The 23,556-nt window shown below is 35.9% G+C and overlaps 1 protein-coding gene across 4 annotated transcripts in view; it reads right to left on the bottom strand.

The window, feature by feature from the left end:
* The window catches only part of ANKIB1 (ankyrin repeat and IBR domain containing 1), a 138,486-nt gene that overhangs the window by 86,837 nt on the left and 28,093 nt on the right, over positions 1 to 23,556 (bottom strand). For 3 of the 4 annotated variants that reach the window (XM_059933813.1, XM_059933814.1, XM_059933815.1), the window contains exon 2: positions 2,127 to 2,404. The exons of the other annotated variant lie outside the window; for it this stretch is intronic. In XM_059933813.1, coding sequence (XP_059789796.1) covers positions 2,127 to 2,314 — 188 coding nt within the window. In that variant the 5' untranslated portion in view covers positions 2,315 to 2,404. The remainder of the gene's footprint in view (positions 1 to 2,126; positions 2,405 to 23,556) is intronic. 4 annotated transcript variants of the gene reach the window in all.

Raw genomic sequence — 23,556 nt, 5'->3', positions numbered from 1 at the left:
GGAAAACTGGACAGTTACATGTAAAAGAATGAAATTAGAACACTTCCTAACACCATACACAAAAATAAACTCAAAATGGATTAGAGACCTAAATGTAAGACCAGACACTATAAAACTCTTAGAGGAAAACATAGGAAGAACACTCTTTGACATAAATCACAGCAAGATCCTTTTTGATCCACCTCCTAGCGTAATGGAAATAAAAACAAAAACAAAACAAAACAAAACAAAAAAACAAAAAAAAAGAAAACAGCAAGGCCTCAATGTGTTTGCCATTATTTTATTAGTACAATATGTTAGTGTCATTAACAATAGGGAAGACCCAGTTTTGGAAGAAAAAATATAACAAGATGAGTTGGAGGTGGCTTCTAAATGGGTATTTTACAAGAAATGAAAATAAAAGATAAATGCAAAAAGGAGAGGTTATAGAAATACCTGTTTTTAAGTCAAGAAATACCCATTTTATTTTTAAGAGGTTACAAAAATGCCTACTTGGTAGTCATAGGCCTGGATAACCTAAATTATTTATGGAATTTTTCTCATTCACAAATCCTGATCATAAAGATATATCCTGTGCAATGATTTTATAAAATTTCTACTTACTTTGTGTAAGATACACATGTATAAAGAAGGTCCTTTAAAAAAGCTGTAATTTAGGTAGGCAAAGAGAAGATACACAAAATTATAAAATACAATGACATAGTGTATACCAAACAAGTAATACAAACAAACAAAAAAGAACCATAGAAGTTCAAAAAAAAGACTGAAGTTCCTATGGGTTGTGACAGGCTAAGAATAAGAAGATAGATAAAGTGTGCCTAGGACCTTGAAGGAAGGCTAAAATTTAGGTAAGAAAGAGAAAGCTGAGAGGAGTGGGATACTCCTGGCAGAAAGAGCACAATGAACATGGCAGACAGAACACACATGGCATGATTCAGGGATACCAAAAAGAGCAGCTTATTTTGAATGACAAATTTGTATAAAAAGAAATAGAGAAAGGATTGAAAAGTTTTTTGTCAAGTTCTAAACTGCTCAGGACACTGGTTTAAGAATTATATTTCACTGCATAAGCAAAGAAATGTTTCTCTTCTACCATCAGACTTCCATAACTACATAATCTACTTCTAAAAAGACTAAATTTGTTTCGGAACTACTTTTCTATCTTTTGCTTCTTTCATCTTATAAGCTAGCAAACACCATGTAATTAGGAGAATCTTCACATATTTGCTGCCACTAATGCTTTCTTGTTGAAGAGAGATTTTTTTAAGTTTCTTAGTATTTTCAGTTTCAAGGAAATGTTTTGCTTTTAGAAAAGTTTTTTCAAGTAACTGAACCCCATTAAAAGAAGGAAACTCAAATCTGATCATGAATAGGTAAGGTAAACACATTAGTTTTTCAACTTAAATTACCTAGGGCACAATTCCCTGCAATTTTTTGAGAGTTGATAAGTACTTTTCTAGAATTGAAATGTTGAAAATTAAACACTACACTATTATAAAAAGTTCATACTATGAAACATACTGAGGATCAAAATGTATTTACAGTAAAAAGAATATGTGGGGCTTCCCTGGTGGTGCAATGGTTGGGAGTCTGCCTGCCAGTACAGGGGACACGGGTTCGAGCCCTGGTCCGGGAGGATCCCACATGCCGCGGAGCGTCTGGGCCCGTGTGCCACAGCTACTGAGCCTGCGCTCTGGAGCCCGCGAGCCAGAACTACTGAGTCCGTGCACCACAACTACTGAAGCCCGTGTGCCTAGAGCCCGTGCTCTGCAATGGGAGAAGCCACTGCAATGAGAGGCCCGTGCAACTGCAACGAAGAGTAGCCTCCAGAGCGGCTGCAACTAGAGAAAGCCTGTGCGCAGCAACAAAGACCTAACCCAGCCAAAAATAAATTAAAAAAAAAAAAAAAAAAGAATATGTGAACTAACCTCACTACTGAAACTTTCAGTCTAATTTAGGCATAATAAAAAATCATACTTAATAATTTAGGCATATTCAATTCTAGAAAGTTTAATTCACTACAATACCACATAACATGCACACATGTATGCATATATTTTCTAAAGATCAGGGGTTTTTTTTCCCTTTCTCTAATTTGTTATCAATTGGTTTACAGTAATACTTACCCTAATATTCTATTCATTCCATGTCTAGCAGCATAGTGTAATGGCGTGTTGTGCTGGTAGGGCTCCCCGTAAGATGTATTTGGATCAAGGGATTCTTTTAGCTGAGGGTTATTTTCATATATTTGGCAGGCCAGGTTTTCATCACCATTGATGAGTGCTTTACGGAATTTGGTGGTTGTATTTCCCATGTTTTGTTTTGTTTTTTTCTGATAGGCAGTGGCACTTTTTCCTTACCCCTTCAGCCACTTCTTGAATGCTTCTGCAACATGTTTCACATTCTAATGGAGGAAAAAATTATTAAATTAGATTGTGAAAAAGTAATTATGAAGTATCCTAAAGAAACAGTATCATAATTAGGAACACTGATAAAATCTAGGAAGCATATGTAAGAGAAAAACTATATTAAATTTACCAAATTTATCTTGATAGCCAAAAAGTCTCAAATTTTTAATGTTGCCCAAATTAACCTGATAAACAGTAACATTTTTCCACTCAGAAACTGATAAGGTTTCACAGGCTACACTTTATACTATAAAAGTTACCTGCATATATGTGCTTTTCAATTTTCTCCTTCACATAGGCAGGAAATGAGCTTGATTAAAATCTATGGTTGAATACACTTAAATCCCTGTATAAATTATGTGTAAATCTGACTCAGCCAATTTGTAGGATAGTGAAAAATGTACGAAATTTTACTCATATAAGAACTCCAGAGAAGCAAGAAGAATTACAATCCTGCAGCCTGTGGAACAAAAACCACATTCACATAAAGATAGACAATATGAAGAGGCAGAGGGCTATGTACCAGATGAAAGAAGAAGATAAAACCAAAAAAAAAAAAAGTAAATGAAGTGGAGATAGGCAACCTTCCAGAAAAAGAATTCAGAATAATGATAGTGAAGATGATCCAGGACCTCGGAATAAGAATGGAAGCAAAGATCGAGAAGATGCAAGAAATGTTTAACAAAGATCTAGAAGAATTAAAGAATAAACAAACAGAGATGAACAATACAATAACTGAAATGAAAACTACACTAGAAGGAATCAATAGCAGAATACTGAGGCAGAAGAACGGATAACTGACCAGGAAGACACAATGGTGGAATTCACTCCTGCAGAACACAATAAAGAAAAAAGAATGAAAAGAAATGAAGACAGCCTAAGAGACCTCTGGGACAACATTAAACGCAACAACATTCGCATTATAGGGGTCCCAGAAGGAGGAGAGAGAGAAAAAGGACCAGAGAAAATATTTGGAGAGATTATAGACAAAAACTTCCCTAACATGGGAAAGGAAATAGCAACCCAAGTCCAGGAAGCGCAGAGAGCCTAATACAGTATAAACCCAAGGAGAAACACACCGAGACACATAGTAATCAAACTGGCAAAAATTAAAGACAAAAAAAGATTATTAAAAGCAGCAAGGGAAAAACGACAAATAACATACAAGGGAACTCCCATAAGGTTAACAGCTGATTTCTCTGCAGAAACTCTACAAGCCAGAAGGGAGTGGCATGATATACTTAAAGTGATGAAGGGGAAGAACCTACAACCAAGATTACTCTACCCAGCAAGGATCTCATTCAGATTCCATGGAGAAATCAAAAGCTTTACAGACAAGCAAAAGCTAACAGAATTCAGCCCCACCAAACCAGCTCTACAACAAATGCTAAAGGAACTTCTCTAAGTGGGAAACACAAGAGAAGAAAAGGACCTACAAAAACAAACCCAAAACAATTAACAAAATGGTCATAGGAACATACATATCGATAATTACCTTAAACATGAATGGATTAAATGCTTCAACCAAAAGACACAGGCTTGCTGAATGGATACAAAAACAAGACCCATATATATGCTGTCTACAAGAGACCCACTTCAGACATAGGGACACATTCAGACTGAAAGTGAGGGGATGGAAAAAGATATTCCATGCAAATGGAAATCAAAAGAAAGCTGGAGTAGCTATACTCGTATCAGATAAAATAGACTTTAAAATAAAGAATGTTACAAGAGATAAGGAAGGACACTACATAATGATCAGGGGATCAATCCAAGAAAAAGATATAACAATTATAAACATATATGCACCCAACATAGGAGCACCTCAATACATAAGGCAACTGCTAACAGTTCTAAAAGTCAAAATCGACAGTAACACAATAGTGGGGGACTTTAACACCTCACTTACACCAATGGACAGATCATCCAAAATGAAAATAAATAAGGAAAGAGAAGCTTTAAATGACACAATAGACCAGATAGATTTAATTGATATTTATAGGACATTCCATCCAGAAACAGCAGATTACACTTTCTTCTCAAGTGCACATGGAACACTCTCCAGGATAGATCACACCTTGGGTCACAAATCAAGCCTCAGTAAATTTAAGAAAATTGAAATCATATCAAGCATCTTTTCTGACCACAGTGCTATGAGATCAGAAATGAATTACAGGGAAAAAAACGTGAAAAACACAAACACATGGAGGCTAAACAATATGTTACTAAATAACCAAGAGATCACTGAAGAAATCAAAGAGGAAATCAAAAAATACCTAGAGACAAATGACAATGAAAACACGATGATCCAAAACCTATGGGATGCAGCAAAAGCAGTTCTCAGAGGGAAGTTGATAGCTATACAAGCCTACCTAAAGAAACAAGAAAAATCTCAAATAAACAATCTAACCTTACATCTAATGGAATTAGAGAAAGAAGAACAAACAAAACCCAAAGTTAGCAGAAGGAAAGAAATCATAAAGATCAGAGCAGAAATAAATGAAATAGAAACAAAGAAAATAATAGCAAAGATCAATAAAACTAAAAGCTGGTTCTTTGAGAAGATAAACAAAATTGGTAAACCATTAGCCAGACTCATCAAGAAAAGAGGGAGAGGACTCAAATCAATAAAATTAGAAATGAAAAAGGAGAAGTTACAACAGACACCGCAGAAATACAAAGCATCCTGAGAGACTACTACAAGTAACTCTATGCCAATAAAATGGACAACCTGGAAGAAATGGACAAATTCTTAGAAAGGTATAACCTTCCAAGACTGAACCAGGAAGAAATAGAAAATATGAACAGACCAATCACAAGTAATGAAATTGAAACTGTGATTAAAAAAATCTTCCAACAAACAAAAGTACAGGACGAGATGGCTTCACAGGTAAATTCTATCAAACATTTAGAGAAGAGCTAAGACCCATCCGTCTCAAACTCTTCCAAAAAACTGCAGAGGAAGGAACACTCCCAAACTCATTCTATGAGGCCACCATCACCCAGATACCAAAACCAGACAAAGGGGCTTCCCTGGTGGCGCAGTGGTTGAGAATCTGCCTGCCAATGCAGGGGACACGGGTTCCGGCCCTGGTCTGGGAAGATCCCACATGCCGCGGAGCAAATGGGCCCGTGAGCCACAATTACTGAGCCTGCGCGTCCGGAGCCTGTGCTCCACAACGAGAGAGCCCGCGATAGTGAGAGGCCCGCGCACAGCGATGAAGAGTGGCCCCCGCTTGCCACAACTAGAGAAAGCCCTCGCACAGAAACGAAGATCCAACACAGCCATAAATAAATAAATAAATAAATAAATAAAATTAAAAAAAAAAAGAAAAACAGACAAAGATACTACAAAAAAAGAATTACAGACCAATGTCACGGATGAATATAGATGCAAAAATCCTCAACAAAATACTAGCAAACAGAATCCAACAACACATTAAAAGGAACACACACCATGATCAAGTGGGATTTATCCCAGGGATGCAAGGATTCCTCAATATATGCAAATCAATCAATGTGATACACCATATTAACAAATTGAAGAATAAAAACCATATGATCATCTCAATAGATGCAGAAAAAGCTTTTGACAAAATTCAACACCGATTTATGGTAAAAACTCTCCAGAAAGTGGGCATAGAGGGAACCTACCTCAACATAATAAAGGTCATATATGACAAACCCACAGCAAACATCATTCTCAATGGTGAAAAACTGAAAGCATTTCCTAAGATCAGGAACAAGACAAAGATGTCCACTCTTGCCACTATTATTCAACATAGTTTTAGAAGTCCTAGCCACGGCAATCTGAGAAGAAAAAGAAATAAAAGGAAACCAAATTGGCAAAGAAGAAGTAAAACTGTCACTGTTTGCAGATGACATGATACTATACATAGAGAATCCTTAAAATGCCACCAGAAAACTACTAGAGCTAATCAATGAATTTGGTAAAGTTGCAGGATACAAAATGAATGCACAGAAATCTCTTGTATTCCTATACACTAATGATGAAAAATCTGAAAGAGAAATTATGGAAACACTCCCATTTACCATTGCAACAAAAAGAATAAAATACCTAGGGAGACAAAAGACCTGTATGCAGAAAACTATAAGACACTGATGAAAGAAATTAAAGATGATACCAACAGATGGAGAGATATACCATGTTCTTGGATTGGAAGAATCAATATTGTGAAAATGACTATACTACCCAAAGCAATCTACAGATTCAATGCAATCCCTATCAAATTACCAATGGCAGTTTTTACAGAACTAGAACAAAAAACCTTAAAATTTGTATGGAGACACAAAGACCCTGAATAGCCAAAGCAGTCTTGAGGGAAAAAAACGGAGCTGGAGGAATCAGACTCCCTGACTTCAGACTATACTATAAAGCTACAGTAATCAAGACAATATGGTACTGGTACAAAAACAGAAACATAGATCAATGGAACAAGATAGAAAGTCCAGAGATAAAGCCTATGGTCCACTAATCTATGACAAAGGACGCAAGGATATACAATGGAGAAAAGACAGTCTCTTCAATAAGTGGTGCTGGGAAAACTGGACAGCTACATGTAAAAGAATGAAATTAGAACACTCCCCAACACCATACACAAAAATAAACTCAAAATGGATCCGAGACCTAAATGTAAGACTGGACACTATAAAACTCTTAGAGGAAAACATAGGAAGAACACTCTTTGACATAAATCACAGCAAGATCTTTTTTGATCCACCTCCTAGAGTAATGGAAATAAAAACAAAAATAAACAAATGGGACCTAATGAAACTTCAAAGCTTTTGCACAGCAAAGGAAACCATAAACAAGACGAAAAGGCAACCCTCAGAATGGGAGAAAATACTTGGAAACGAATCAATGGACAAAGGATTAATCTCCAAAATATATAAACAGCTCATGCAGCTCAATATTAAAAAAACAACCCAATCCAAAAATGGGCAGAAGACCTAAATAAACATTTCTCCAAAGACGACATACAGATGGCTAAGAAGCACATGAAAAGCTGCTCAACATCACTAATTATTAGAGAAATGCAAATCAACACTACAATGAGTTATCAACTCACACCAGTTAGAATGGGCATCATCAGAAAATCTACAAACAATAAATGCTGGAAAGGGTGCGGAGAAAAGGGAACCCTCTTGAACTGTTGGTGGGAATGTATATTGATACAACCACTATGGAGAACAGTATGGAGGTTCCTTAAAAAACTAAAAATAGAATTACCATATGATCCAGCAATCCCACTACTGGGCATATACCCTGAGAAAACAATAATTCAAAAAGACACATGCACCCCAATGTTCACTGCAGCACTATTTACAATAGCCAGGTCATGGAAGCAACCTAAATGCCCATCGAAAGATGAATGGATAAAGAGGTGGTACATATATACAATGGAATATTACTCAGCCATAAAAAGGAACAAAATTGGGTCATTTGTTGAGACGTGGATGGATCTAGAGACTGTTATATCGAGTGAAGTAAGTCAGAAAGAGAAAAACAAATATCGTATATTAATGCATATATGTGGAACCTAGAAAAATGGTACAGATAAACTGGCTTGCAGGGCAGAAATTGAGACACAGATGTGGAGAACAAACATATGGACACCAAGTGGCGGGGGGGTGGTGGTGGTGGTGTGATGAATTGGGAGATTGGGATTGACATGTATACACTGATGTGTATAAAATTGATGACTAATAAGAACCTGCTGTATAAAAAAATAAATTAAATTAAATTAAAAGATTAAAAAAAAAGAACTCCAGAATGTGTTAAATTACTGTAAAGGAAAAGTGAAACTGCTCATTACTTACTTATAAGATCCTCAGAGAAAAGATTTTTAAAATGTTAATATATAGTAGGACTACAAAACTCACAGCAAACGAATAGAACTGATTGTAACTAATTATATACAGAACTATGGAAACAGTGATTATTCTACCACAATACTATTAAACTTATTTTCTTCTACTGTAAGTAATTCAAAACAAGGTTGAAAACATGAAATGTTTATGCCTACTATGTTTGGAAAGAGGTTATGATAAAGATCATACGGGCATTTACTAACTGAAGCAATGTGAGGTCGGTGGGGGAAGAAGGACGTGGAAACAATCATTGAACTTGGAGTTTGAAATCTCATATTTACCTACACTAGCTGTGTAATTGTAATTACCCTCCAAAAGCCTCAGGTTCCTATGTGTACAGTAAAAGAAAACAAACATTTCTTAAGGACGACAGTAAGGATTATTAAGAAACTTTATGTAAGTAGCTACCACAGTCCTTGGCTAATGTGCTTAATAAATGCTAGTTTTTTTCCATTTCAATAAATGTTTCTGAATCTACTCTTGAACCATTATCAAAATTAATGACAACCGAAACAACTTATGCAAAGGCAGGTATGAAATAAAAGGCTTATTCAATTGGTGAGTATGGTGGAGTTTAGGGTCTCTAGTGCCGTACTAACAGGAGATAAAACTGAAGACAGGTTGGGGCCAGACTAAGAAATGTATACTTTAAGTTGTAAAGAACGGATAATTAAAGCCTTTTATGCAGGGCAGTTATATGCTTTAGAAAATTAGCTATTGTGACACTGTAGAAAATAGACTAGAGGCAGAAACACTTAGAGGCAGAATACAAAAGTCTATCACTTTACCCAATTAACTCACTGGCAGGCTAGACATTAAAACATAGCTTTTAAAAAAAAGTTGAAAATAATATATACTTGTTCAACACAATCATTGCACAGGGTAGCAACAGTTGCAACAGAATACAAATTAAAGGACCAAAAAACAGATGAGTTGTTTTTGAAGTTGCCTATAAAACAGAAGCTCTCAACCTTGGCTGTACATTTAATAACCTGGAAAACTTCAAAGAGTCCCATTGGCCAGGCTATAACCCAGACCAATGAAATAAGAATCTCTTAGGGGGTGGTACACAGGCACTGGTATTTAAGTTCTTTGGGTGATTTCAGTGTGCATACACCACTGTTTAAAAAGCTCCTGGATCCCTCTAGCTAAATGGTCACATCAGAGTATGGAGATGAAGGTGAGCAGGCAAGGTAAGACATCTTCTAAGCCTATTTTAGAGAAAGGCGTTAACTACCTACTTTAGACAGCAGCGCATTTTCTGGTTCATATCTATACTTAATGAGGTCACTACTTGGGTCTTTTAAGGGTTCTTTGTTATTGATTTCTCACTTTAAATATGCAAATACAATGCATAGTAGAGATTTTTGACAATATGGATAAAGAAAAAGGACAAAGAACTCATAGTCTATTTACTAACCACTGGTAGCATTTGATAAGTACTCATCCTATTTATAATGTATGTAAATATGTGTTTGTATACATATGTACACTATAAATATTTATATACATAAATTAGATCATACTACATAATTATAAAATTTTTATTTAATTTTTCAGAGGGCTGCTGAATCTTTAACCTAAACTACTACTCCTTTATCATCTCATCTTGAATCTTGAATGAGGAGCAAATCCCTTCTACACTCTATGCTTATCACAATATACTACAACCACTTTGGGGATTTTCTTAGGGACAGCCTAGATTTTATTTTTTTCTTTTGTTTTTCATAGAATCTAGGAGCCTTGTGTTTTATTCTCAGTGAAATAATCTGTACTTTTGTTGCACTGCCTTAAGCATTGTAGGGGTTTATTATTCTTAGTGAGAACTCTAGTTTATTATATTAATATATTTTAATCTATAACCAAATATAAAGGTTATCATGTGGGTTCTAAAGGGTCTTTCCTAAGGATTTGGATAGTTTCACTTGTTTTGGTCTTATCTTTCATCCCTGATAGAATGTAGCTCAAATTATGAACATTGTTAGAGTACTGGATTAGATTAATAACATGCTTTCCTTGATTTACATTAATCCTTTAGTGAAATGTCCTGTAAGAAAATAATTTCTACCCAAGATGTGAAAAAAGAAACATCTAAGAAGGCAATAATATCTTGGGGTGGTTATTTATAATAATAAGACACTTAAAAAAATCAGTAAAACTCTAAATGTGCATTAAATATGACTGTCACGTGTTGAAAAGCATAATGGCATCTACAAACATTTTTGTCGTTCTCAGTTATTTTCAAGTCTGTTTCATTTTTAAAATATGAGTGTAATAGTCCTGAAAGGTGCCAGGAAAGGCATTAAAACATTCACAGCTCCATTCCCTCTCAGATTTATTCTCACAAGTCTTGCCTAGAATTTGCCAGATGTGTCCTTTCACTTTTTCATAGCCACAACTAGCATAGCCTGAAGTGACTGTTCCCTCTTTGTTTGAATCAAACCCTTCCAACTCCAAGATAAATCTATGTATAGACCTTTATGAAGCAAATGATGGACTATCAAAGAGGCAAAAATAATTCATTATTCTGGGCTTCTAAAATCTAGGCAAAGTTTCAACATCTTTGACTAGCAAAGCACAGCACTTGGTAAGTATTTAATGAAAAAGTAAGAAAAATGTAGCTTGTCAACAGACTGCAGAAAACTTTCCCTAATTTCCTGACTAACTTTTAATTGTGAAGGGCTCTATAATTTTTCCTTTAAATCTTTGTCTCTCAGCCTGTCCATTCATAGGTTAATAATCTACATCAAAAACTCAAGTGCACTTAAATTCATAAACTACTCCCAGGAATCTTTTATAGAAGACGAAGTTCTTCAGAAATAAATAACCAACTCCTAATGTAATTTATCATTTTCCACAAAAGTAAATTACTTTTAAAGTCATTATTATGGACTGAAGGTTGATCTCAACAAAATAATTGGCTCCCACTCTTTGTTTAACTGGTATTAAAGACAGCCTTTAGAAATATGATGTCAAACTGGTGAGAGTCTATTGAGGAATCTTACATCTACCTGTAAAGTTACTTACTGTAGCAGCTGGTCTCTATGCACCTCTGCCCCCCTAACATATGCCCCTTGATCTTAACCCTATTACTATAAAAGATTTTAAAAATTTAAGCCATATTATAGTTTATTATAAACAAAAACCTCTCTTTGAGTGCAAACATTAATTAACACAGTTGGAGGTATAGTTTAAATGTCACATATACTATTGAAGTGTTAGCTTATATCCACAAAAAAATAAAACAAAGAATAAGAAAAACAATTTAAACTTATTGTAACAAGAAAACTGAAATGATATATAAGTATTGATTTTTCATTAATTATAATGCATAGAATCATAGAAACAGAAACGACTACATTTAAATCATCCCATCCTATCTTTCCAAATTTAATACTAAAAGCTTTTGAACATTCATGGCTTGTTGTTTGCCTTCATCATTATATTTTGGGAAATCTACTTTATTCCTCTTGTTGAAGTCTAATGCTTCAGTAGGACTGAAATTTATATTACTGAATGTACACTCAGTTCACAGCATCTCTAAACAATGTATGGTTTAGTGCAGGTGTCAGCAAACTTTTTCTGTAAAAGGCCAGATAGGAAATATTAAAATATTTACTTTGTGAATCATTTGGCTTCAATGAGTCATATGATCTCGGTCATAACTACTCAACTCTGCTGTTGCAGCTTGAAAGCCACAGGCAACATGTAATAGTAGAATGGTTGTGGTTGTGTTCTAATAAATTTTGTTTACAAAAATAAGACCTAGGATTTAGCCCACGGGATATAGTTTGCCAACCCCTGATTTGGTGGAAGGAACACAGCGTAGTAGAACAATCTGGGTTGGAATCCCACATCTACTACTTCTTAGTGCTAACACAAATCATTTAACCTCTCTGTACCTCAATTTTTTCATCTGTAAAAAAGGGATAAGGCCACCTACCTTGCAGAATTGTCATGATTATCTAGGTAAAGTATGCAATACAGTGCATAGCAGGTACTCAATAAATTTTATCTCCCTTCTCCTATCAGGATCTGCAAGCCATTGGGAAAGAGTTAGTCGCTGCCTTTAAAGAACTCAATACTCATTCTTTTCAAAAGACAGTGAAACCTTAAGAAAAATGTCACCAACTCCATGTTCTACACCAGGAAAATATATAACTGGTAGTCTAGACTTCATCATTTATTAGGTGTCTGACCTCTGGCAAGTTAAAAACTATATATTTTCTCAACAGTCTTCTGAACCAAAGTTAATTCCACTTTCGCTATTTTTCTAGGTCACTACCATTATTAACAAAGGTCTCTTCAATGTAATTGCCCTTATAAATACTAAGTGACAGGGACACAGAATTGAGTACAAAGCCGGAGCAGGAGACAGAATCTCACACTGGAGGTATATGGAAAACACACACACACACACACACACACACCCCTACCTAAGGCAAGGAGCAAGAGGTCTTAGTCCAAAATGTTGCTAAAAATGAAGTATAGTTAAGAGATTTGGGGATTAGCTTGCCTAACTGCCTATTAAATTGAAGTCAAGTGTGGCTTTAATCTTGGTGGCTTCCTGCAAGAAGTTCATGAACATCCATATTCTATAGGAAAACTTATGAGTATTAGAGAATACTACAAAAATGATCTGAGCTACGAAAAATCTTTTAACAAAGAAAGGAACTTCCCTGTAATATGCATTCCAGAAATAAAATTCACTGTGCTGTTTTTACAATACCTTAATATGGCAGTATTCAAAATAAAATGGCTACACAAACACAAAAGTATTATCATGACAATACTAGAAAACTCATTGCGGCAGTTTGGCTGCCTGAGGTTTCTGAGCAACCAAGGAAAGAGATAATCCAAAAAATTCTGGCTGCTGTTGGATACCTTTTATATCTATATATCTATATACAGTGTGGAAAAGGATGCTGCAGTTAGTAAAGAAAGAAATGAAAATAGCTGCAAAGGGCAGCAACTGACAGTCTCTTTTTGCCAAACTAGCAGATGAACACTGAAAATAGCTAGCATGAGGTCCACAAGTGGAAAACTGTCCAAACATGGGATGCAACCCCCGTATGAAACATCACTCTTAATTTTCTATTTCCTATTAAAACATAATTATCTGCAATGATCACAAAACTTAGAACTCTCCACTACTAAAATTTTCAAATAGCTAAAATTTTTCTTAGGCAATATTCAGCTTTCATACGCTGGTCTTTACAACTACTCAAAATGTTATGTGTTATACTTTAATTCCCCCTTAACAACTGCTTTTCATACTTTGAATTCAGAATTTCATACAGAACTGAAGATTAACATTTCAGCCTCTAATGCTATGGTGGTGCCAGCAAAGAGCTTAATTTCAGCAACTTTGGCATATCTGGTTATTCAGCAGTGTTTGCTTTCATAATTTTTGAATACTATATTGTCCTTACTTCATAAATAATAAGTGAAAATGTTAAATTGGAAGCGTTTTATCTTGGTATTAATAAGTGAAAGTCTTAAAGTCGATGCAGTTGAGAAAAAGATGAAATTACTTATGCCTCAAACTGAGGCTCCCTAAACTTAAATCAACTCTACATTCAATTGAAAAATAAAGATAAAAAAGACACACCACTTATAAAAGGTTAGAAATTTGTACATAAATATTATTTTAAGAGATAATAATTAGGAGGTGGAGACAAGATAGCGGAGTAGGACTTGAGCTCACCTCATCTCATGAAAACACCAAAATCACAACTAACTGCTGAAGCATCGAAAAAAGAAAGGCTGGAAGCTACCTAAAAAGATATTCTACTTCCAAACACAATGAAGAAGCCACAACGAGATGGTAGGAGGGGCATTTTCGCAATATAATCAAATCGTGACCCATAAACCGGAAAATAATTGTATCACAGGGGTTCTCCTACAGTAGAACCTATGTCAGGCTCCCCAGCCCGGGGGTCTGGCGTTGGAAGGAGGAGCCCCAGAGCATTTGGCTTTGAAGGCCAGCAGGACTTGAGTGCAGGAGCTCCACTGGACTGGGGGAAACTTCGAGACTCTACTCTTGGAGGGCGTACACAAGGATTCACATGCACTGGGACCCTGGGCAAAGCAGTGATTCCATAGAAGCCTGGGCCAGGCCTACCTGTGTGTCTTGGAGGGTCTCCTGGGGAGGTGGGGGGTCAGCTGTAGCTCACTGGGGAGACAAGGACACTTGTGGCAGAGGCCCAAGGGAATATATATTGATGTGAGCTCTACTGGAGGTTGGCATTTTGGCACCAAGACCTGGCCCCACCCAACAGCCTGCAGGCTCCAGTGGTGGGACACCTAAGGCCAAACAACCAAAGTGGTGGGAATAGAGCCCCACCCATCAGCAGATAGGCTGCCTAAAGTCATCCTGAGTCCACAGCTGCCTCTAAACGCACATCTCAACACAGCCCTGCCCACCAGAGGGACAGGACACAGCTCCAACAGCCAGGGGGCAGGCACAAGTCCCTCCCACAGGAGGGCTGCACAAGCCTCTGGACCAACCTCACCCAAGAGAGGGTAGATGCCAGAAGCAAGAGGAACTACAATCCTGCAGCCTGTGGAACGTAGACCACAAATACATAACGTTAGACAAAATGAGATGGCAGAGAAAGATGTTCCAGACCAAGGAACAATATAAAACCCCAGAAGAACTAAGTGAAGTGGAGATAGGCAATCTACCTGAAAGTAAACTCAGAGTAATGACAGTAAAGATGATCTAAGATCTAGGAAAAAGAATGGAGGCACAGACTGAGAAAATACAAGGAATGTTTAACAAAGAATTATAAAATGTAAAGAACAACTAAATAGAGTCAAACAATACAATAACCGAAATAAAAAACACATTAGAAGGAATCAACAGAATAAATGAGGCAGAAGAATGAAGAAGTGAGCTGGAAGACAGATTGGTGGAAATCACTGATGTGGAGCAGAATAAAGAAAAAAGATCGAAAACAAATGAGGACGGTCTAAGGGACCTGTGGGGCAACATTAAAAGCACCAACATTCGCATTAGATAGGTCTCAAAAGGAGAAGAGACAGAGAAAGGGCCTAAGAAAATATTTAAAGAGATAACAGCCAAAAACATTCACATGGGAACGGACACTCACTCAAGTCCAGGAAGCGCAGAGCGTCCCATACAGGATAAACCCAAGGAGGACCATGCCGAGACACATGTTAATCAAGTTGCTAAACATTAAAGACAAAGAGAAAATATTAAAAGCAACAAGGGAAAAGCAACAAATAACTTACAAGGAAATCCCCATATGGTTATCAGCTGATTTTTCAGCAGAACCTCTGCAGGCAGGCAGGGAGTGGCACGATATATTTAAAGTGATGAAAGAGAAAAACCTACAACCAAGAATACGCTACCCAGAGAGACTCTCATTCAGATTCGACAGAGAAGTCAAAAGCTTTACAGACAAGCAAAAGCTAAGAGAATTCAGCACCACCAAACCAGCTTTACAACAAATGCTAAAGGACCTTCCTAGGCCCGGGGTCCCCAACACCCAGGCCATGGACTGGTACCAGTCGGCGGCCTGTTAGGAACCAGGCCGCACAGCAGGAGATGAGCAGTGGGCGAGCAAGCGAAGCTTCATCACCCACTCCCCATCGCTCACATTACCACCTGAAACACTGCTTGCGTTACCGCCTGAACCAGGCCCCCCATCACCCGCATTACCTCCTGAACCATCTCCCCTCCCCCATCTGTCGAAAAACTGTCTTCCACAAAACTGGTCCCTGGTGCCAAAAAGGTTGGGGACTGCTGCTCTAGGCAGAAAAGGTCACAACTACAAACAAGAAAATGACACATGGGAAAGTTCATGGGTAAAGGCAAACATAAAGTAAAGGTAGGAAATCACCCACACACAAATATGATATCCAAACCAGCAATGTGATCATGAGGACTGTACAAATGCAGGATATTGGATATACAGTGGCAATTAAGAGACCAGCAACTTATAACAATCTTGTACATATACAGACTACTATATCAAAAAGAAAAGATTAATGAAACTAAAAGCTGGTTCTTAAAGAAGATAAACAAAATTGATAAATCTTTAGCCAGAGTCAACACGAAAAAAAGGGAGAGGGACTTCCCTGGCAGTCCAGTGGTTAAGATTCTGCGCTTCCACTCCATGGGGCTCAGGTTCGATCCCAGGTCAGGGAAGTTAAGATCCCACATGCTGTGCGATGGGGCCAAAAATTTTTTTTAAATAAATAAAAATAAAATAAATTTTTAAAAAGGGGGGGGGACTCAAATCAATAAAATTAGAAATGAAAAAGGAGAAGTTATGACACCACAGAAATACAAAGGATTATAAGAGACTACTACAAGTCAACTATACACCAATAAAATGGACAACCTAGAGGGAAATGGACAAATTCTTAGAAAGGTACAATCTTCCAAGACTGAACCAGGAAGAAACAGAAAATATGAACAGACCAATCACAAGTACTGAAATTGAAACTGTGGTTTAAAAACTTCCAACAAAAAAAGTCCAGGACCAGATGGCTTCACAGGCGAATTCTATCAAACATTTAGAGAAGAGCTAACACCTATCCTTCTCAGACTCTTCCAAAAAAATGCTGAGGAAGGAACACTCCCAAACTCATTCTATGAAGCCACCATCACCCTCATACCAAAACCAGACAAAGATATCATAAAAAAAGAAAATTACAGGTCATTATCACTGATGAACATAGATGCAATAATCCTCAACAAAATACTAGCAAACCAAATCCAACAATACATTAAAAGGATCATACACCATGATCCAGTGGGATATATCTCAGGGATGTACGGATTTTTCAATATATGCAAATCAATCAATGTAATACACCACATTAACAACTGAAAAATAAAAACCATGTGATCACCTCAATAGATGCAGAAAAAGCTTTTGACAAAATTCAACACCCATATATAATTAAAAAAACTCTCCAGAAAGTGGGCACAGAGGGAACCTACCTCAAAATAATAAAGGCAATATATATGACAAACCCACAACTAACATCATACTCAATGATGAAAAACTGAAAGCATTTCCTCTAAGATCAGGAACAAGACAAGGATGCCCACTCTTGCCACTTTTATTCAACATAATTTTGGAAGTCCTAGCCATGGCAATCAGAGAAGAAAAAGAAATAAAAGGAATCCAAATTGGAAAAGAAGAAGCAAAACTGTCACTGTTTGCAGAAGACATGATACTATACATAGAAAATTCTAAAGAGGTTACCAGAAAACTACTAGAGCTTATCAATGAATCTGGTAAAGTTGCAGGATGCAAAATTAATACATAGAAATCTCTTGCATATCTGTACACTAACAATGAAAGAACAGAAAGAGAAATTAAGGAAACAATCCCACTTACCATTGCATCAAAAAGAATAAAATACCTAGGAATAAACATACATAAGGAGACAGAAGACATCTACTCTGAAAACTATAAGCTGCTGATGAAAGAAATCAAAGATACACAAACAGATGAAAAGACGTACGATGTTCTTGGAGTGGAAGAATCAATATTGTCAAAATGACTATAATACCCAAGGTAATCTACAGATTCAATGCAATCTCTATTAAAATACCAGTGGCATTTTTCACAGAACTAGAAGAAAAAAATTTTAAATGTGTATGGAAACACAAAAGACCCTGAATAGCCAAAGCAATCCTCAGAAAGAAAAACAGAGCTGGAGGAATCAGGCTCCCTGACTATGGACTATAACACAAAGGTGCAGTGATCAAAACAGTATGGTACTGGCACAAAAACAGAAATATAGATCAATGGAACAGGACAGAAAGCCCAGAAATAAACCCAGGCACCTATAGTCAATTAATCTATGACAAAGGAGATGAGACTATACAATGGAGAAAAAACATTGTTCTCAATGGTGAAAAACTGAAACCATTTCCACTAAGATCAGGAACAAGACAATGTTACCCACTCTGATGACTATTATTCAACATAGTTTTGGAAGTTTTAGCCACAGCAATGAGAGAAGAAAAAGAAATAAAAGGAATCCAAATTGGAAAAGAAGAAGTAAAGCTGTCACTGTTTGCAGATGACACGATATTATACATAGAGAATCTTAAAGATGCCACCAGAAAATACAACGGAGAATAGACAGTCTCTTCAATAAGTGGTGATGGGAAAACTGGACAGCTACATGTAAAAGAATGAAATTAGAACACTCCCCAACACCATACACAAAAATAAACTCAAAATGGATTCGAGACCTAAATGTAAGACCAGACACTATAAAACTCTTAGAGGAATACATAGGAAGAACACTCTTTGACATAAATCACAGCAAGATCTTTTTTGATCCACCTCCTAGAGCAATGGAAATAAAAACAAAAATAAATAAATGGGTCATAATGAAACTTCAAAGCTTTTGCACAGCAAAGGAAACCATAAACAAGATGAAAAGTCAACCCTCAGAATGGGAGAAAATATTCGCAAATGAGTCAACGGACAAAGGATTAATCTCCAAAATATATAAACAGGTCATGCAGCTCAATATTAAAGAAACAAACAACCCAATCCAAAAATGGGTAGAAGAGCTAAATAGACATTTCTCCAAAGAAGACATACAGATGGTGAAGAAGCACATGAAAAGCTGCTCAACATCACTAATTATTAGAGAAATGCAAATCAAAACTACAATGAGGTATCACCTCACACCAGTTAGAATAGGCATCATCAGAAAATCTACAAACAACAAATGCTGGAAAGGGTGTGGAGAAAAGGGAACCCTCTTGCACTGTTGGTCGGAATGTAAATTGATACAGCCACTATGGCAAACAGTATGGACGTTCCTTAAAAAACTAAAAATAGAATTACCATATGACCCAGCAATCCCACTACTGGGCATATACCCAGAGAAAACGATAATTCAAAAAGACACATGCACCCCAATGTTCATTGCAGCACTATTTACAATAGCCAGGTCATGGAAGCAACCTAAATGCCCATCGACAGACAAATGGATAAAGAAGATGTGGTACATATATACAATGCAATATTACTCAGGCATAAAAAGGAACGAAATTGAGTCATTTGTTGAGACGTGGATGGACCTAAAGACTGTCATACAGAGTGAAGTAAGTCAGAAAGAGAAAAACAAATATCGTATATTAACGCATATATGTGGAACCTAGAAAAATGGTACAGATGAACCGGTTTGCAGGGCAGAAGTTGAGACACAGATGTAGCGAACGTATGGACACCAAGGGGGGAAAACCGTGGTGGGGTGGGGATGGTGGTGTGCTGAATTGGGCGATTGGGATTGACATGTATACACTGATGTGTATAAAATTGATGACTAATAAGAACCTGCATTATAAAAAAAACAAAACAAAACAAAAAAAACAACTAATACTAAACTTTTTTTGGGTTATTTGTATGGAAATATGTTAATATAAATGTTTCAGACATACATGAAATTTCTAAAAATGTTATATGTTCTGGTATAATGCTATAAGTCATAATTCTAGTTATTACTTTAAAATGTGTATCTCAGAAATAACTAAATTTCCTTGTCAATTGCATTATTATGAACTTTCATCAAATCTTTAACCATGGTCATTTTTAAGTCTTTTGTCATTTACAGACAGTTCTGGGTGTACTCTGATGCTTTCGGAAAAATGTTCCTATAAAAGGGTTTCATCTTCAAGGAATTCACGGAAAAGACTCTGACAAGTACAAGTTTCTGGTAACTGACTATACTGCTGAACTGAATGAATAAGCATTTTTAGAAAACTGGAAAACTGATGAATTCATAGAAGTGCTAACAAAAGATCAAGATGGAAAAAAAAAATTAATTACATGGGACTGAGTGAACGGATTAAAAAAAAATAGTAAACAAGTATCCTTCGTACTGATATGAAACTATTAAATTATGCTAACAATGATAAGTTAAAAAAATAAAATAAAATAAAATAATGATATAAAGTTGCCTGAATTTTCTACAGAACAAATCAGAGTATTCTGTAGACAAAGCAACACATTTTGTTAACAGCTGTTTTAGGCCCCAGTTGAGTAATAATAAAGAATATGTAAAAGGAAAATAAAAACAAAAAAAATAATGTTTGTTGTTATAAATCACTTAAATTTTGTGGTGATTTGTTTCTATAGCATAATTTAGTGCAAGCTAACTATTATAGGAATGGACCAGCAATTCAGAGGAGTAAACCCAAAAACCTATAAACATGGCTTAAACAGATAAAGGTTTATTTTTATCACATAACTACAAATCCAGAAGGAGATAATCCAAAGCTCTTATATAAACTATAAACTACATAATGTCACCAATGTCCTCAGCTCCCCAAATTTTATACTGTGCCATTCTTAGCTTGTAGTTTTCATTCTCCTGGTCATAAAATGGCTGCGACAGCTCCAGACTGCAAGCTTGGTATGTCTCAGTAGCCAGAACTGGATCACATAGCTATCTGTAACTTCAAGGAGAGCTGGAGAATAGAGTTTTGACCTTTTAAGGTTTCCATACTTGAGACAGGAAGAAAGAAGAGATTTAGAAATAAAGACTGGGTCAGCATACATACAGTGCCTGTCACAGATGCCATTTCTACTTATTAGACTGGTAAAGGAGTCTGGAAACAAATCGAAATGTTTATATATTACTGGTGGGAATTATAAATTGATACAAGGATTTCATAATTTTAAAATATTTGTTCATGGTGAAGATGAATATATCATAGACCTAGAAAACCTACTTCTATGTATAGTCATCTATATATATTCTTATATAATATATACATATTTACTTTTATATTTAAATGAGGTATAACAAGGCCAACTTATTTCTTTTAATAAGCTAAAAATATCAGAGTGTATTTATGTACTAAGGGTAGTTCTGTGGAACTTTTGTTTCAATAAATAAATATATACACACACAAACACATACAACATGTATGTGTGTGTTTGTACCAGGTTATGATATATAATGTTACTTCTTACTGTGTGTTAAAAAAATTAACAGATATTGTCCTAGGATAACTCCCAACAGGTATTCAAAGAGACTTGTACACTGATGCTTATTTTGGCATTATTTACAATAGCAGGGCTTGGCAACCAGCAGACTCCACTGTACCATAAAACTGGCTGAGTGGTTTCATCGTGGACCCCAACTGCAGAATGTTTAGGTCTATTCTTTTAGGCTAAATGGAAGAAGGAAGCTGGGATAGGTCTCACCAGTTAATATGTATACTTCCACCTAATCCCATTTCGAGAATGATAGATACATCACCCTCAGCTGTCTGTCCCTGTGCTTTTGGCACACTTTGTTCAGATAATATACATCCTGTTTTCTTCCAGACAGAAGAGGAACTCAGCTGCATAGAAGAAGGCACAAGATCTGGACAATTTTACTCCATATAAAAATTTTTCAATCTCTGCTGTTTTTAGCCACATCCCTTACTTCTTCATTCACAGCTACCTGTGCCTCCAATTCCTGTGCTTTTTTGGGTTTCTTTAGCACTAATCAGTCTTTTTTTTTTTTTCTTTCACAATTGTAGAATTAGGTTTGGACTTTGCTTAATCAGTTTAGTTTCGCTAAATCAGTTGCCTTTTGTGTATTTGCTCTCTAGCTTTCAAAACTGTTTTGAAGTCTTTCATCTGCTGTTGTCTCCTCTCTTGTTCTTTTTGACTTTAACATAAAATTTTGACATAAAATTTACAAAGTACATTCACATTGCTGTGTAAACATCACCAATATCCATCTCCAGACCTTTTTCACTTTTCCCAAACTGAAAGTCTGTCCCCATTAAACAATAACTCCCCATTTCTCCCTCTCTCCAGCTCCTGGCAACTACCATTCTATTTTCTGTTTCTATAAAGTTCATTTTTCCAAAGTGGAGAATAATGAATAAAATTCATTTTTACAAAATGGAGATCTATCTGCATTCAGTTCTAGGACAAATTATTTGATTATCTCTGCCTCTTCATTTCTCTGTTCTCCCTTTCCAGAATTCCTATTATTTGCATAATGGATCTCCTAGCTATATCCTCTAGTTTTCTAATCTTAACTTTATCTTCCAACTATTCTACTGTATTTAAATTTCAGCTATCACGTTTTAATTTCCATAGCTCTTTCTTGTCATCTGGTTGTTCCTTTTCCTATAGTGTCCTATTTTTGGATCATGGATGTAACATCTCATCTCTATGAAGATATTAAATAGTCTTTTAAAAAACTTTTGTATACTTAACATAGTTAGAGATGTCAATTCTCCTCAAATTGATTTATAGAGTTAATGCAATCACAATCAAAATCCTAACAGGAATTTTTATAGATATAGACAAGCTTATTCTAAATTTTAAATGGGAAGGTAAAGGAACTAGATAATTAAAAACAATTTTTAAAAGAAAAAGTTTGAGGAAAAATATTAATTGATTTTAAGACTTACCCTAAAGCTTCAATAATTAAAACAGTGTGGTACTGGCAAAGAAACAGATACAGAGATACATGGAATAAAAAACAGACTCCAGAAATACATCCATACAAATATGGTCAATTCATTTCTGAGAAACGTGCAAAAGCATTTCAATAGAGAAAAGAGAGTGTGTTTTTTAAAAGCAAATGGTGTTGGAACAACTAGACATCCATATGCAAAAAGGAAAGAACAGAACAGAACCATGACCTAAGGTACAAAGGACAACCTACACAAAATTAACTAAAAATGGTTTATGGATCTAAAGGTAAAACTAAAAACCATAAAACTCTAAGAAAAAGAAAACATAGGAGAATTAATAGGACATTAATTTTTCTACTAGGTTCTACTTCTTTTTTCTAAGTGAAAGACCATTTCAGAATCATAGGCTGATCTGATGATAGCCAAACTCTTCTACTGCTAAGTAACTACAGCCCTCAACCTAATAAGAAAATTGGTTTAGAATCTGGGGACATTTTATTATTTTCCTGTCCCTCAATGATGTCCCACTGATTCAATCTAAAAAACAGGGTAAGACATGCTATTACAAAAGAGATTTCAGAAGAAAGTGAACCTATCCTTCAGGCACTGCATAATACATAATTGTATTACGAGATGAAATATACAATTTCTAATGTTGTTTGTGCTTAAAGTCAAACATCAAGAAAAGTCTGGTAAACACTGTGTGGTCCATTGCCATGTCTGCGAAAGTGTCTTCTCGTGATGAGTATTTTATACTTTAGAGTAAGATTCTCCCCAAACACCCTACCACACGCTGTTCTAATAACAAAGGGTATTTCT

This window comes from Balaenoptera ricei, chromosome 9, assembly GCF_028023285.1.
Source record: "Balaenoptera ricei isolate mBalRic1 chromosome 9, mBalRic1.hap2, whole genome shotgun sequence".
Classification (NCBI taxonomy): domain Eukaryota; kingdom Metazoa; phylum Chordata; class Mammalia; order Artiodactyla; family Balaenopteridae; genus Balaenoptera; species Balaenoptera ricei.
The sequence above is the reverse complement of the archived record's forward strand: the minus strand, read 5'-3'. Positions and strand labels throughout refer to the sequence as shown.